General features: G+C 34.1%; 1 protein-coding gene across 4 annotated transcripts in view; it reads right to left on the reverse strand.

The window, feature by feature from the left end:
• LOC128988610 (acyl-CoA Delta-9 desaturase-like) overlaps positions 1 to 17,247 on the reverse strand; it is a 49,220-nt gene that overhangs the window by 11,036 nt on the left and 20,937 nt on the right. For 3 of the 4 annotated variants that reach the window (XM_054410060.1, XM_054410061.1, XM_054410062.1), the window contains exon 2: positions 13,942 to 14,226. In XM_054410060.1, coding sequence (XP_054266035.1) covers positions 13,942 to 14,209 — 268 coding nt within the window. In that variant the 5' untranslated portion in view covers positions 14,210 to 14,226. Of the gene's footprint in view, positions 1 to 13,941; positions 14,227 to 15,575; positions 15,679 to 17,247 lie in introns of those variants that run through there. The other variant, XM_054410059.1, reaches the window with a different exon arrangement.

Here is a 17,247-nt window from a genome sequence, read left to right on the forward strand (position 1 = left end):
TGTGGCAGAAAAAAACTCATTTTTCCTTCTTTGTCACTTTAACAGAACAGTGAGTAGACATTTCCTATTGCAACAGTTTTAATCATATAAATAACACTTAGACAAATTAGAATAATTTAATAAGAACACGGTTTTTAGAAAGACAATAAATTCAACATGCAAATATAAATAGTTATTTATCTAAAACAAAGCTAAAAATAAGTTACAGATTAGTTATGCTATATATTATGATTGATAGAAAAAAACAAAGCTTTTGACTTTATCACAGACCTTTTATCATTATAAACTTCATTACCGAACATTTTTACAAACGCATTAAACAATTTTGGACCAAGACAACAAAACTGATGCCTACTAGTTTCCTTTTTAAAAAAGCTTTCTGCTAACAAGTAATATTGTGCTGATCGAGATATTCTATTGACAGGTTTCATTTTAAACATGTACGGATATTAAAAAACAAACATAATCAAACAGTATACAAGCAATTGATTGAAGGTTAAAAGCTCTTCATGTTCAAAAAGATAACTTACTCTATCATATTTTTTAAATCCAAAAACAGCCCTCTGTGCATGTCTTTGGTTCGTGATGACAAGTTGTAATATGGTAGGATAAGTACCCCCATAATGTACTATTCCATATCTCATCACACTTTCAAACCAGGAGATGTATACCTTTTTTAAATGCTCACTCCTAATGTTGTCTCTTAAGTGATATAAAGCATAATTTATTTTCCTTAATTTAATTGAAAGTTGTTTTACATGCTGCTCCCACTTTAAATGATGATCAACAAACAATCCTAGATATTTAACATATTCTACTACTTCAATACAACTGCAAAAACAATTATACAAACAAGGGTGTTTACGGTACAATAAATTAAATTCATTTTGTAAATTTTCTCGTGATTGATTATAATGTTTTGAGTGAAGTGCTTGATTTGCAATTTGACAACCCTCAAGGAGTGGTTTTGGACCCAATTATTTTTTGATATATATAAACGACTTGCTGGAGCTTGATTTATGTTCAAAAATATTTGCCTATGCTGATGACACAGCTCTTGTGTGCTCAGCTTTCAATAAAAGGTCGCTGAAACTAAAAAATAAGAAAAGATTTAGACAAGATATCAAATTGGCTAATTGAAAACAGATTGTTAATAAACTCCTTAAAATCGAATTGATTTAGATTCAGTGATATCACTACCGACCGTCCCCCCTCCGCGCCACTTCCGGCGTTCGAGGCCGGGTAGCACTGGTAGCAGTTCCTCACTCCGTATTTACTCGAGCCGTGCGTCGATTTTAGGATAATTAAAAACAGTCTATGATGCGTAGAACCATTGCAATAATTAAATGCTGCTAAGTTTCATCGTAGGTGAACGCATTGCTTAGAATCTGTTTTAAATTACACAAGAAATGACAATATGTATACATGTACATTTTTAATGGTTACGTAACACTAATTATTACGTCAAGATATTTATAGGCCTACTGTGAATTTATATTTATTCTGTGATTTGCCTTTCGGGTTTTGGACGACTTTTAACTCGATGTATAAAAAGTATATGTAACATAGTTACTACTCGGTGTAACATATTATGTTTTTCCGAGGGAAATATATTCTTCAATAACCACTAACGATTACAAATGATAAAATTGTAAGTAGAACCTTTGTTTTAGTAGGGTGATCCTTAATCCGAGTAGTTTTTGCGTGGACTAAATAAGGATCGATATACGGTTTACTGTTAGTTTTTTATATGTCAAAGAGTCGTTTTCACCAAAACTGTTACTGTTAACACGCATAGATTTTTTACTAAACTCTGTACTACATTAACATTTCACTTCATGACGGTTACCCCTATTGTAATAAAAATACTAAACGGCCCAATCCATCCCATGTATTCCATCCCATGTATTACATGTATTATCGGTATTATACAACATACGAAAGGTGACAGTGGATTGGGCCGTTTAGTATTTTTATTACAATAGGGGTAACCGTCATGAAGTGAAATGTTAATGTAGTACAGAGTTTAGTAAAAAATCTATGCGTGTTAACAGTAACAGTTTTGGTGTACTACAGATCAGGGCCATTCTTTTGACACTTTAATCATCGAAATCGGTCCAAAAATGAGGGAGGAGGTCTGTTTACAAAAAATCGGCTTAGCGTATTATATATATAGATTTCCGTGGTGGTTAATTATTCATGAGATTTACTTTCTGGAGAGAATTTGTAGAATAGTGTTTTATTAACTGTAAGGGTTTCTGTAATATTATTTATAATATATTACCTTAAATTATCACTTACATTTCATTACACAGTTTAACTTTAACTAGTCTGAATCTCAATTTTTCAGTGAATATAAATTAAAATGTATGCAGCACTTAGCTCGAATTGATTAGGGGTTGGATAAGGTAATAGGTTGGATAAGAAAAAGTACAGTCCAGCAAAAACTTCGCACCACGGCCTTGCTGGCGTTGCAGTCAAGAGGGAAGCTATCGTCAAGAGGAAACACCATACTTTGCAAAAAAATATATAGGCCTATTTTTTGTTTTGGTCAGAGAGGTTCTGCCTGTGGCTAAGTTGTAGCCAATAGTTTAATGCATAAAATAGCCTGTATTTTTTAATTTTTTACAAACAATGTTTCTGTAGATTGCTTAAACAGGTAGGGCAATTCAGCATTTTGCAACGTGTAGAAAGAAACTATATCGTACGCGTGCCGTATGGACTAATGTTTAATTACCTAAGGACAAAATAAAAATTAATTTATCTTTTACTGACTTAAAAAAAACTGCAAAATCGGCATGTAAACTACGAACTTAATTAGGCCTTTTACCATCACTAACTTTAACAACAAAACCAAGATACCAGAAAACGCCAAATAAAATTTTAACACAAATCACTAATTTCACTAATTAATTATGGATTCAATATCAAATGGAAAACTCCTGCTTTGTTTTTATTTCAAAAACATTATAATGAGATGATATATTCTAAACGTTTCTGTAAACATTTGACGCTTACTTTAGTGTTTAATCAATATTTTGTTTAAAGTGGAACGACCTCAACGGCTACTCTGGAACTAACCTGAGAATTAAACTAAAAAAGTTCGTAGAGACAATATAAAGGGTGTCCCAATAAGAACGCCGGATTTGAAATATTAACAAACCATATATTTTCTCGCTAAATTTACAATATGAAACATGAATCTTAAAGCATAATATCTCCGATTAGTAATTGAGTATTATGTCTTGTAAGTGCCAACCTGCTGAATACTGACAAGCTCGACATCTCTTGACAAAGTTTTCCATCACTTTTTCACACACTTCCTGTTGAATTCCATTAATGGCACGAATCATTTCCTCCTTCAAGTCTTGGATTGTTTGAGGGTTATTGGCGGAAACAAGCGACTTTAAATATCCCCAGTATAGAACTGAGCCAATTTATTCGAACTTATAAACCAATCTTCGGACAGATGGCTCATTTGGTGCATTGTCCCGGCCGTAAATAGTGCGCAGCTTCCGTGCTTGCAGTGCACTTTATCTATGACCACGCGTTGATCCGTCATGTAGCGATTCATGACTACAAATGGGGCCTCATACTGATAACATCGCTGATAATTTGGGAATTCCTATTGAAATACAGATAAGGATAAGACGCTCCTCAAATCCGGCGTTCTTACTGGGACGAGTGTAGGGGCGCTGGCGACCCGGCTTATCGAACTTGTAAATTAATGGGTCATTAGAGTGTCGAGGCGAGTGGAGAAGACTACCTGACATAAGCCTATTCTCCCCAACAGTACTATACCGGGTATTTCGCTGGGAGAAAGGGGTGGTCGAGTAAAGAGGGGCGGGAGAAGGAGAGAGAGGGTGAGGAGAGTGAAGTGAATGTGATCTGTGGCGAGAGGAGAACAATACGAGAGCGTGGCCGTGTGTTGTATGCACTACAAGTAGGTGCAAAGTAGTTTCTAAACAGGAAACAGAGCTTCCAATAAAGTATCTATTGATTGGCGTTTGACAGTCAATACTAATGCTAAAATTATAGAACATTTTTTTGTTATATAATTTTAAAAATACATGTGTAGCCTATTACGCGTATATATACAAAAATATTCTTACCTACAGTTGGATTTTTTAACTAGAAGCAGTTAAGGTGTGGTGGAATATCTTTGAAGATGAACCTATCTAGCTGTAGTGCGATCTTCAACCGGGACGTGATTTAGCCATGCGAACGAGCTCACTTATGAAGTAAAACGGGGCAAAGCTCGCGGGTACAGCTAGTGTGTTTATATGTGTCAAATTTTGAGGTTAAATCAAAACAAACAAACAGGCATGTTTGCAATCAATAATTAAGCGTTTAGAGGCCGGGTTGTATTACTTACGAAAGAATTGCCATTTAAGATCAAATGAAATGATTTAGTATATTTCATTGTTTAATTTATAAGAAAAAATCTGTTTTTAGGCTACTGCATTTTATAAACCAAACTCGAATCTTGCTTCCTTGGCCTATTGTATAATGTTATCCTGTTTGTATGAGGTGAACTTATTTGATTAGTGATTGCATTAATGAATTATCAGCAATACAATTAGCTGTTAATTATAATTTATATGGGTCAAAACGTGAGTCTATAAAGGTTCATCTCGTCATCTCAAGAGTATTAAATTCTGATCTCTAACATGAAACCCAAAAGGCGAGTCTATATTTAGATGTTAAGATATTTCAAAACTAAACGTAAATAATCATTACTGTATGTCCCAACAGTTATTTTATGTGTATCCCAGTCACAGCAACCATATTCTATTAATATAATGATCGAAATTAATTAACTTATGCAAGAAGATTCAGTATTTTAATACTAACTCATATAATTAACTATTATCAAAGCAACCATCACCTATAATTTGGAGAAAATAATTAAGTATCAACTTATTCATTAGCTGATTTGGAATTAGGAATCACGTCTCTATTTCACAGTAAATATTCTATATATTGCCAAGTAGTTATATAAAAGTAGGCTAGAGTAAGTTTAAAGTATATTTAACTATTGTCAATTCCAAGAATTATTGTGTCAGTTTGTTTGTTTTTATTTAACCTCAAAATTTGACAGGTCTGAACACATGATCACACTACTGCCAAATAGGTTCATCTTCAAAGATATTCCACCACACCTTAACTGCTTCTAGCTAAAAAATCCAACTGTACTTGTTATAGGACTTTATTAAAGAACCTGGGCAGCATTAGTCCATTGGCAATCGAAACATCATTATAAACCGTACTAATATTATAAAGCTGTAAGTGTGTGTGTTCGTTATTTGTTTGGGACTCAATCAAGATATGACTCGAATTGGGTTTGAAATTTCGCATGATGATAGATCATTTTATAGGCTTATTATTATTCCTATTTGTGTAACTAGTGGGCGAAGTGGCGCATTGCTGCACACGAGAGAAATGTTTACGCATGTTCCGTGGGCGAGTGTTGAAAGTTTATCGAGTGCGGCAGAGGTAGTTTGCACTCGTGTTACACATTATATTTTGGGTCTGACTTAGGGGAGGTACGAATGAGGCATTAGTTCAAAATTCCTCCGTGAACAGCGCTGTAGTAGAGAGAGTACTTTGGCAAAGAAGGTTTACTAATCGCAAAAATAGTTCTGTTCATAAAATAAAATTATAAATGCCTCAAATTCAATTTTATTATTTTTTAATTATAAAATTAAACTATCATAACCTAACCGAACTAACCAAACTTGCTGATAATGAAATAATATAACAAAAGTTTATTAATAGGAAAAATAATTCTGTTTATTAAATAAAACTAGAAATTGCTCTACTAAAATTTTATAATGACTTAATAATAAAATTAAACTGTCATAACCGAACCAAACCAACCAAACTTGCTGATAATAAAAAAATCTTGGACAAAAAGTTAATGCCACGAGCGGGATTTGAACCCGGGACCTTCAGCATATCAGCCCGGCACGCTAACCTTTAGACCACCGAGGCCGATGACTACTGATTGTTTTGTTACGGTAATGGCGTTCCCTCAGCTAATAAGAAGCCCACAGCTGTCATCGTAGCCTCTTCTATACCTCCCCTGAGTAAATACCTTATATTTTCCCTACAAATCATATAAATAGTTAGTCTTTCAAACATTTTTTTAGGTTAAGTTAAATCCAAACATCGAACGAAATGGGAAACGCTGCACCTTCTGATCGTAGTCGTAAGCTGTGGTTTCCTAGACGCGTAAGATGCGCTGCGGCTTTTGTCCAGGTCCCAAAACGCAGCTGCCGTGAGTGGTTTCCTAGACTGCGTACAATATACATGGTTGGTGCGTAAAATAAGTTCACGGGAGAGAGTACTAGTGGCTACTATGATGTTATACGATGATTTAGATAATGAAATGTATACTTTGGTCAGTTTCGAAGGCAGTGAAAAGTACATGATTAGGAAATGTACGTGGCCCTCGCGGAATTTTAAACCGTAATATTAAAGCAAACATGTCAATTTAAAATGTAAAAAATAAATTATAATTTAACCTCTCCAACTTTGCTTTAACTGTTATTATATTTAGGCCTACCTATTCGGAATTTACCGAATTGACGAAATACTGTAGTATATTATTTACGAGTATAACTGCAATAAGCATTTCATACTTATACGCCAGCCCCGTAAGAAGGACAGGTACTCTGCTAGTAATTAATATACTGTAGGATTATTACTAAGATGTTCAGTGGTTCTTAAAATAATTATATTTGGGAGTTGGTATTGTCCTGGCTTGAAAAGAATATTTGTCAACATTAGGTTTATTTACAAATTACAAATATGTGAGGACAAATTAAGTGTAGGGAACATTTAATAAGGGAATTAAATATTAAAATTACACATAATGGGGAAATTAACACTACCTTACGAATGGTATGAAATGTAATACTATAAAAATTCCAATTGTATGAACAACGTACTTCCATAATATGTCATTTCAACAGACAAATTCAATCTCATAATAAAATAACCTACTCCCGCCGCAGTAAACCTGCAGACTAAGCTAATTTTCGCTTACCTAGCAAGATTTACACAAAAATATTCCCTTAAAACTGTCTAATGATAGTGATTTAATGATTACCTAAGTTTGCTGCTAAAGTGATAGTAAAGAGGTGTGTTTGCTGGTTAAAATGTCGATAGCTTGGTATGAAATAAACAAATTTCCCCGATTAGTATCCGTCAATAAACAAGCAAACTACAACAGTTTATTAAAAAAATAAAAATAACAAAGAGTAATATTTACTTTACCATTTTTATTGAATTTTATCTCCCCGTTAGGCGTACAACCAACGCTTTGTGGTACTAAATGATTTTTTTTATAAGCCCTACAAAATGGTTTAGAAAGAAATAGAAAAACTGTATGTTTTAGGGTCAAAAATGGGAAATCCCTATTTTATTATTTAACGAAAGTTTACACGTTTATACCACATTTCATCGACATCAGATTATATTTTCTTGAGTTTTCTTGAGTTATCGTGCTGACGGACATATATTTAAAAATGTGGACGGGTGGTGTTTTTGGCTGTTATGACCCTTCAAAACTAAAAAGTAAATCGGTCTTGGGAGTCTTACAACGAGATCTCCAGTAATAGCTAGTAGCCTATACCTTTGAATAGAAAATTCGTTTAACAAACTGATCAATTTGTACTGAACACAAATCACAAATCAAACAATCTGTACAATAGAAACAAATCAATAGGCATCATTAAACTATTCATCCAAACCCGCGTGATCTTCCAGAGACCGCTCATATATAACTAATTTTTGTTTCAAGGCAAAGCACAAGACAATTCACAGTATAGTTACTAGGCCTACGTTATTGTTTTAAATTTAATCATCATTATTTAAATACGGTCAAAATTAAAGATACTTTTATTGTGAACTCAACAAGGTATATAAAACTATTTATTGTTCTTATGAATTTGATTGACTAATTAGATGATAGATTATATGAAACAATATTCACAATAACAAATATACAACAATAAAGAAGTGATAATAAAATTCCCCAAAAAACACAGCTAAGTTTTTGGTTTTTATTGTAAAATAAAACAGTGCACTAAGGGAGCAGAAAATATAAAGGCTAGAAACAACTATGTATTAGAAACTATTTGGCAATTTCCTGAGCCGTCCATATATTACTCATGCTTAAGTTTAATTTAAGACGGAAATAGCTAGCTCATTTCCTGAATCGTCTTTATGATATTACTCTCCGATTCAAAGAATTGGCTGCAATACATTTTGTTTAACTTAATATCTCAACAATAAGAATTCAATTCAAGGAAGGTCACTATCCCATCAGTTGCCCTCTCAGTAACGGAAGTGTTTCCTCCCCAGAGCCATTGCCCTTTGCACCCCTCCCCCCACCGGGGCACCAAAGTCATCCTCTCCTCTTACCCACGGGTCAGGTACTTTTTGGGGAGAGAGGTATTCTTGGGGGGAAAGCTAGTTGGTGTGCGAACTGAAGCCTAATGAAGCGTAAAAGGGTTCGACCCCGGATTAGGGCCAGAGCTCGCCAGGCTTCCGTTTCCCTACTGGGACACCCTTTATTTTTTCACTAAAGCAATTACTATGACAAGTTCCAGTGAGCGGGATTTATTAATTTTGTTTGGAGAAGGTTTTAACTAGGTACATTCTGTTTCTCAAAGGAAAAGGGGTTAAAATCATATAGACTAGGATGCATAGTATGAATAAAGTACAGGGAAAACCTATAACAGTAATATTTTGAGGTAGATTCCTTTTCTTTATATGCTTGTCAGCTTGTCAATGCTGGAGAAACGTAATTTCGTGATTGGTTTCGACAAATGGGTAATCAAACCCTAACCATGCACTGCAGTGGCAAAAATGTTAGACGTGAGTCGTTCATTAGCTTTTTCAAATATAGATGAATATAAACTCGTTAAATGTTTTAAAATAAAATCATAATATATCCATTGAATATAACATGTAATACTATCTAACAACTAAATGGCTAAAGAGGATGAAGAAGCAAATAAATAGGTATTGTAATGTGGTCTCAACCATGGTCTCAACTATGAACCCGCTGAACGTTTTAAATAGGCCTATTTCGATAGAATGTAAAGTCAATCGCACTTTTAGCAGGAATTCCACGACATAAACTTAGAATAAGAGTAGTTTCTATTTTTGTTTATATTATTTTGACCAGAACCAAATCTAGGGTAAAGTTTAGTCAAAGGGATGCATTTACACTAATTTAGTTTACCTTAACGAAAGGAGAATAAAAGTAGAAATAATAACTGGGCCAGGTAGCTAATTCAGTGGGTTTTACCAAGAACTTAAATTATCTCCATATCTTTATATGCCTTTTCATATTTCACGAAGACAATTTCCGAAATTACAATCGGGGAAGCATTTATATCAAAGAATTTTGTAAAATATAGACTACCGGTAAGCATTCATTAAAATGCACAAACATACGCCTGTAAATTAAGTTACCATTCTTCGTAATGTAATGACATATTTGATGTAATATAATGATAATTAAATGCTAGAAACTCAGTTTCTATATCCCGTAAACTGATGCTGAGCCGGCCAAACTCCTAGCGCCAATGCCGCGCCAAACGATTTTATGCCTATTCTTAATCGCTTAAAAATGATACAAGCAGGCTCCGTATAAAAAAAAGCTTCAAATAAAAAATAAAATTCATACTTTGATCTAAAACTTTGCCGCAGGAATTTTTTTCCTGACCAAAAAATAAAAAAGTTCCTCGCTTACTACATTTTTCACGTTTTTTATGGTGTTAAAAAACAATCATCTGTTTTAATTTGCCTAAATAAATTACAAAAATTATGTTAAGGTAAAAACTAGCTACATAGTAATGAGCACTGGTTTTTCCAGAAAAATAATATATCAATTTGAAATTTGTATGTTAACAAATAAGTGTAGCAGAGCAGGTTGAGTGAATGTATGTTTGTGTAAAACAGAGAGGTTCATTCGGCCCGTCCGCCTCGGTATCTCGCCAATTCGATTGACTTATGGCAGAGACTGTACCGTTGGAGCTTGTGAAACTTGGAGGTTATGAACCGCTCTGTTTATTTGATATTTAAAAGTTGGAGTTTGTGAAATTTGGACATTGTGAAACTGTGCTTATTTGAAAGTTATAGTTTTGGAGTTTATGAAGTTTGGAGGTTATGAAACACACTGTTTATTTAATATTTTAGACGTTGGAGTTTGTGAAATTTGGACATTATGAACCTCACCCCTTTAATTCTACATCGCAGTAAGCGAGTAAGCGACCCGCCAGGCTACCAGCTACCTGCCCTGCTCCACTGTGTTTTTACCCTTAGGCCTATACATTTTAATTATGGAAAGAAAATACAAAAATATAACTGAATAACAATTTAATATTCTACAAAGTGTCAAGGAATTTATACAGTACCGGTACAAACTTCATTTACAATATAATTAAAAACAATAAAATATAGGAAAATCAAAATCAAGAGCACAAAAAGAAGAAAAAAGCATAAAGATAAGTTTTTGTGTTACGCACTTTAAATTTGTGTGTTTCGTTTCTTATTCTTATTTTTATTTCTTTTTATAAATACACATTTTGCTACTGTAGTACCTTTACCTATTTGGTAGTGTTTGGACACCTTCTTATATGGGAAAAGGTTGAAAAATATGTTGATAATATTTCAAATTATCAAATCAAATACTTAGTCATTTTAACTACGTAAAAAATAATGTAAGTAAATAATTAAATATATTTTCTTAAATTGTTTTTGGCAACAAATAAATCATTAAAAACCTGGTAAAAATTAAAGACCAAGAGCACAACAAATAAAGAAAGCAGAAAGAAAAATCATTTGTGTCCTAAATGAAAAATGGCTTTAATACAAAAAATAACGTTTTACTAAGTTGTAGAATATGCCTACGGTTATCTGTAAATATCAACCTATGCTCTTACTTAAGATTTCCTTCTGACTCCTTGCGGGATGTCCCCATTATATGACAGAAAACTGACAGTCTTTAAAACGTTGTTTTTAGGTGTGGTGTTTATGTACCAAATCTTATTGATTTATCTATTGCCGTTTTGAAAATATTAAGCCCATGCGGGACTTTATAAATACACCCTGTATATGTGACCGTGAGCGCGGTAACTCGGGCAACAACGCTGCGAGTTTGATGAGATTTGTTACAAACGTGTAAGCCTAAGTTTTATTAGAACGAGTTCGTGAACCAGCATAATCGGACTATGGGAACGGGTGTGTCTGAATTGCGAAGACCTCCAAAATGCTGGAGACTGAATATAAGTCGCCAAGATTGCGCACAAATATTCGGAATCGGGGAAAATGGATGAGTCACTGTTTCTTGTAATTTATGGAAGATTTAATACAATTGTTTTAAATGTAATGTTTTAAGACTTGACTTGGCATGTACAAAAACGCAAAGAGTGGGAAAGTAAACGGATAAGCAAGAATTCATATGGGTGGGTTTCATCGATTTCCACTAGAGTGTGCAATTAATTGTGATATATTATATTTTTAAACGTGACATAGTTTTTTTTTTCATTTCAGGATTCTGAATCAACCACTTTCGCGATTTCGTGATTTTTGTGTTGAAATAAATATAATTTTCTAAGGAAGGGAATGTCAATGCCATGATTTCATTTTTTTAAGTTTAATTTTTTTTGACTAGCAGCCGACGCTAATAATTTAAAGTTGTTTCAGTGCAGTTTTAACTAACAGCTGGTTTCAAACTGTCATTGACGTTTTTATGTTACAAGTAGTTTACTTAAATATTGATCGTCGGTGTTTGCCAGCATACTGTTTCAATTTTAAATGTTGTTTTTTCCACCCGTAACGGATCTTCGTATTCAGGAAATCTGTAGATTTGAACTATACATCTCTAATACTTCTACCCTTGGGTAAAATCAAGATTTGTCTAAAATCAAATCTGTGTAAGTAGGCCTATAAGTTTTTGCCATGAAAGTTATGTCATGTTTGTAGAATGTGTGTAGTCTATATCGATATACCAAAATTTCGAGGGTTATAAAAATGTGAACCGGTGTAGCAGGTCTCTATAAAACACTGGGGGAAATCCCCTACCATATTTTGAGCTGATTTTATTGTTAGTGCAACTTCAGAGTATACTTTTTACAAATTACATTAACATTTTCAAAATCTGTTTAAAACTCAATGAGGCGTTCTGTTCACAAATTAGCCCCTTCCAAATTAATTAAGTACATAGGCTAGATAACACTGATAATTATGAATTATGTTAATGTACGAATTATGGTAAAAGATGAAACAGAATTTAGTAAATAACTAACTAAACTTTTCCTTGACTATGTTAAACAAACGTATTTGGGTCAGGTATTCTTGGGAGGGATACCTGAAGTGGGGAAGTCTAAGCTATTTTACAAAAAATACTTCCCGCTATAAATACTGTTGTACTCTACGAATTAATAGTCTGCAAATTACAGACGAATTCCATAAATCAATACTCTGAGAATAGTGGATACTATACTTAGGATTATGTTCTCTTGCAAACTTTTAAGTTATACGTATTAATATTCTGCGAACTACAGGTAGATTTAAATGTGTAACTTTCAAAACAATGGGCGACCGTTCATGGAATAACTGTACTACTTCAATGTCAATTTAGTTATTTAATATCAGCAGTGTGAAATCATGAAATAAAGTGAATGTGACACTGTTGCTTGCTTCTCTTTTATTTATCTAATATATCAAGTATTTATCTTAATATCCACAACATTTGCGTAATAATACCAAATCCTTCCCATTCTTGCGAGTTCAGTCGAGCGGTGGTAATATGGGACAGTTTCTACCCTTGTGAACAATAGCTGGCTCGAGTCACGAGCCCAAGCCCTAAAGCAGGTATACCGGGGGTGATCATGGCAGGGGGGGACCTTTCCGGGGTGTGCATTTTGAAAACGATCGGGGGTAACGTATCCGGTTAACCTAAATTTGTAATTAGAAAATCTGGTAACTGTATATGATAAGTGAATATAATTATCTAATTAATACGCAAACTCAAAAATAACTCGTCATATCGACGAGTGCATGCTGCAACTGAAATTGAGTGTCCGCGGCCGGAAACATCACCCCCCGGTCTCTGACGTCAATATGACGTAGGGGGGTGATGTTTCCGGGGGCGACCTTTCCGCGTCCCCACTTTTAACAAATGAATCTGTGTATTTTTACGGGTATTGGGAGCGAGCTGTTCTAGTGGTAGAGTGCGGGACCTCGGTACCTGTGGCCCCGAGTTCACATCCCGCCAATCACCAATGGATTTTATACCTAAGTGCATCGCGACCCCCCTCAGACCTAGCCTCAAGTAATATTGAAAACGATTCCGGGCAAAAACCTAGAAGAATGAAAAAAATCATTTTTAACGAATAAAAATACATGCATTGGAAATAAGTTCAACACTATCAACAACACGCAAAATTTGTGAAGAAATAATTGTTTATATTTTGTAGACCGTGATACACTTCAGCATATCAGATTATTTTCATCCTCAATGCTTTCTGATATTATCTATGACGGGATTGCTATCAAGTGTTTTTAACTTTGGTTACATAAAGAAACGCTCGCTTTCTCAAGATCGTGTAATGTTATTTACACGAGAGAGTTTTCTGTTTTGTCTCCCAAGTTCAAACACTGAGTAATATTTGTGGAGAGCGTCTCCCTTCTGTACAACAACTGTTTGATCGGGCTGTGTTTGTGATGCAAGTCGCCTAAAAGCAATAGTGCTTCGCCATACCTATGGTATGGGCCGGACGATACCTGTCCCCACAATAGTGGCGATTGTTTTGGAATTGTGTGTTTGTTTTTTGAACTCTCCATATGTTTCTGTCATTAGTTTTCTTTGCCACTATAATCGAAAACAGACTGTATTGACAAATGTATTTTTATACTTACTGAACAGTAGTGTGAGTGGATGTACTCTCCCAGTTAAGAGGAGCAACAGACCATACACGGCGGCTCCGTGGAGGTAGATAAAGGCAGCCACGTTTCTCCACACTATTTCCCAGTGGTATTCTGACTTGGGGGCGGCGGGGGTGGATGTAGGGGCGGGGGTGGGCACGGACTTGATGCGGAGTTTCTCAGGAACAATCTTCTGTTCAGGGCAGATCTCCGCCCCCGCCAAAAACAGCGAGGTTGGCGATCCTGTTACGTTTGGCGCCATACTGCTCAATGCGCTCACTGTAACAATAATTTGAAAACTTTAAAATTAAATAACCAGAGTTTCCTATATTCGAAATCTCGTATACACAATATATAACCTTTGACTATTAATACAACTTCAGTATCAAATAGTCAATGATAATACGTACAAAACGTTGAGTAGTTATCATACTGAAGGGAAAAATATGCGTTTTACGATTACTAGCTCAGTGTGGATTATTGTGTGGATTAACGCGTTATAACGCGCATTAGCGTTATAAATTAAGATGGGGACTTCAATTAACCCCACCTCTCTCCCGGACCACCATCTGGGTGCGTATCTTAACCAAAATATGAGTAGATGATGAGTGTATAATGATCAATGTTTGATTGATTAATTGATCCTTGTAGCTTTGTTACTGAAGATCAGCTGTTTCATCAGTCAGGATCATTTATTTAAAGCCCAATGATCAGGAACAGCTGCTGGGTTCGATTTCGAACCATCAAAACGCTACACTTTTCTCAGGATCGTGTTTAATGCCTCCGATTTACCGACGAGTATTAAAATTTGTTTAGATAGCTACTTCTGTAAGAAGCTATTTATAGGTACCTGAAACTCTATCAATAGCAATTTGAGTCACACTTAGTAACTAGGTTCAGCGCCGAATCGTTGCCATTTTAGGCCGTACAGGGATATCGGTCGTCACCAAAACCAAAATCATGATCGCACTCAAGGTGTGTGAACCTTTTTTAGTATGACAAATAAATTCACGGAAGGAAACACCACGAAAAAATCCAATTAAATATACTCAACATTTGCGAGATGTATACAATTTCCTCAAAATATTCTTTAATTGAAAACATTATTTAAACCATTATGAATATTATGTCATAACGTAGAGAAACAATTAAATACATAAAGTAAAAAAAATCTCGAACAAAGTTCATGTAAATTATTTAATGTCATTAAATTTTGTGGGGAAAATCAGTCTGATAAAATTTTACGAGGGTTTCATAGATTAGTTAATAAGGAAAACAGTTTACATAATCAAGTACCTAAGTAAACTTTAAGAATTTATTACGGTCTGGAATTATATGTTGTAAAAAAAATCTTCAAGTTGAAGCTTACGTAGATTAAGTTGGCCACATATTTTCAGGGAAATATAAAACAAACTATTTGAATTAACTGACATTTTTTGACTATATAGCAAGATATTTTGTTTAAATTTGTGCCTTAAATTCAGTAGCGTAGTTCTAATTATATAATACATGCCATATGATAAAAATAACTTTGGTACTGTACATCTTTATGACTTTAGAGCATTCATAAATATTTACAATCATTACTTAGCACTATTACTATTACTGTTGAGAATAATGAAAAATACCAGAAAATAATCGACGAAAGAATCCCCGTACCGACCACACCGCAGACCACATTACGGCGATACCGAACAATGGAAGTAAATTTAGGCCCTACTCAACCGCATTTGCTAAAACACATGTTGATGATGTAAAAGGTAATAATTAGAGTCATTAAAACATTCAGCCTATATGCTGTGAAAAGTTAATAAAACGAGCTCTTCTCGAATAACTGCATCGCCAATAGTTAAAAATTTGAAAATTGTGTAAGTTATTATTTTATGTTTGGACAGGATCTGCAAATACATTGTTGTAAAATAGATATTTGCTTCATAATCATTATGGTTCAAACAAAATAACGAAAACTCTCAATAATATTGTTCAAGGACATTATTGTAAAGGTAAACAGTGCTAAGAACATTGTAATTTTAATTCAAAAACTGCTTGTCATTACATGCAAAAATAGTTACCTAGTCATGAAACTTATAGATGAAATCGTTGCAAGGGAAACACACAACATTACACATGTAACCACTACATACAACGAACATGTACTGCAGACAAAGCCTTGTTAACTTTGTATTTAAATCATCCCTTTAACTTGAAACAAATTACTAAAACTTTCCTAGGGTCAAAAGGAAATAACCGGTGATTTTTGCCAACGTTAATTGCCAGTCGGCAATAATTAGTTAGAAATAATAAACAAACAATGTCATATAAAATGTCTAGAGTATTGGGTAATCACGTAATTAAAATATTAATTATTAACCAAAGGATATGTAATATATTATATGAAATAATGGATAGTTTTGCGCAAGGTTTCTCGTCATGACGAACATTTTAAGTATATTGTTTATAAAGGTGTGACTTGTAGTTTTCTCAAAAGTTCATGGGTACTTTGGGCTTAATGGATTAAGAGTGATACCGTAGAAATGCAGGACAACTGGAAAATATTTTTCTCTTGGTATAGAGGAAATATCCACTAATTTGCAGTGCCAATAATTTTGTTTGTGGGGAATTAAAATCTTCTTGTTGAAAGGGGAAACAAGTGACTAAACTAGCCTGAAGAAATATCGGTGGATTTCCAGTACTGTAATAATTCGATTCCCAATAACAATTACACTTAGATTAATCAATTACTCATTAAAGTTAATTGGTAAATTTGTACAAGTAAATTCAACCGTCAACAACTAATCCGACAACCTTGACCGCCTCAATAGAACTTTGAAATAACATCAACAAAATATTATTCTTTACTGTCCAAGAGGCACAACAAGAAGTGTTTATCAGTTACAAGTAAGGAGTTAATGATACTGCAACTATATCAAATAATCTGTTCCACAGGTTGAAATGTTGTACAAAATCTGATTAGAAGTGAAACTTTCCCCTAAATGTACAATGTTATATTCTAGAGTTTGGTAATAACATGTTAAGGTTTGGAAATATCAGAGAAATTCCCTAGTATTGTACAGTTCGTAAAGATTAGCAAATATACACGTAGAAAATTTTGAAAATGATTGCTTCAGCCGTCTAGAAGGACTATTTGTATGACAAAACGCATTAGAGTCTATGTACATAAGAGCTTCACTCGCTCCAGATAGTTCACTTAAATCTATAAACAATATAATTTACATTCATCGCAGAAAATTTTTTTATATATTGCATTTAATTACATACTTGACTTCATTATTTTGTAAA

Source organism: Macrosteles quadrilineatus, unplaced genomic scaffold (assembly GCF_028750875.1).
Source record: "Macrosteles quadrilineatus isolate MER2022 unplaced genomic scaffold, UCM_ALF_1.0 Scaffold_3__2_contigs__length_128488019, whole genome shotgun sequence".
Taxonomy (NCBI): domain Eukaryota; kingdom Metazoa; phylum Arthropoda; class Insecta; order Hemiptera; family Cicadellidae; genus Macrosteles; species Macrosteles quadrilineatus.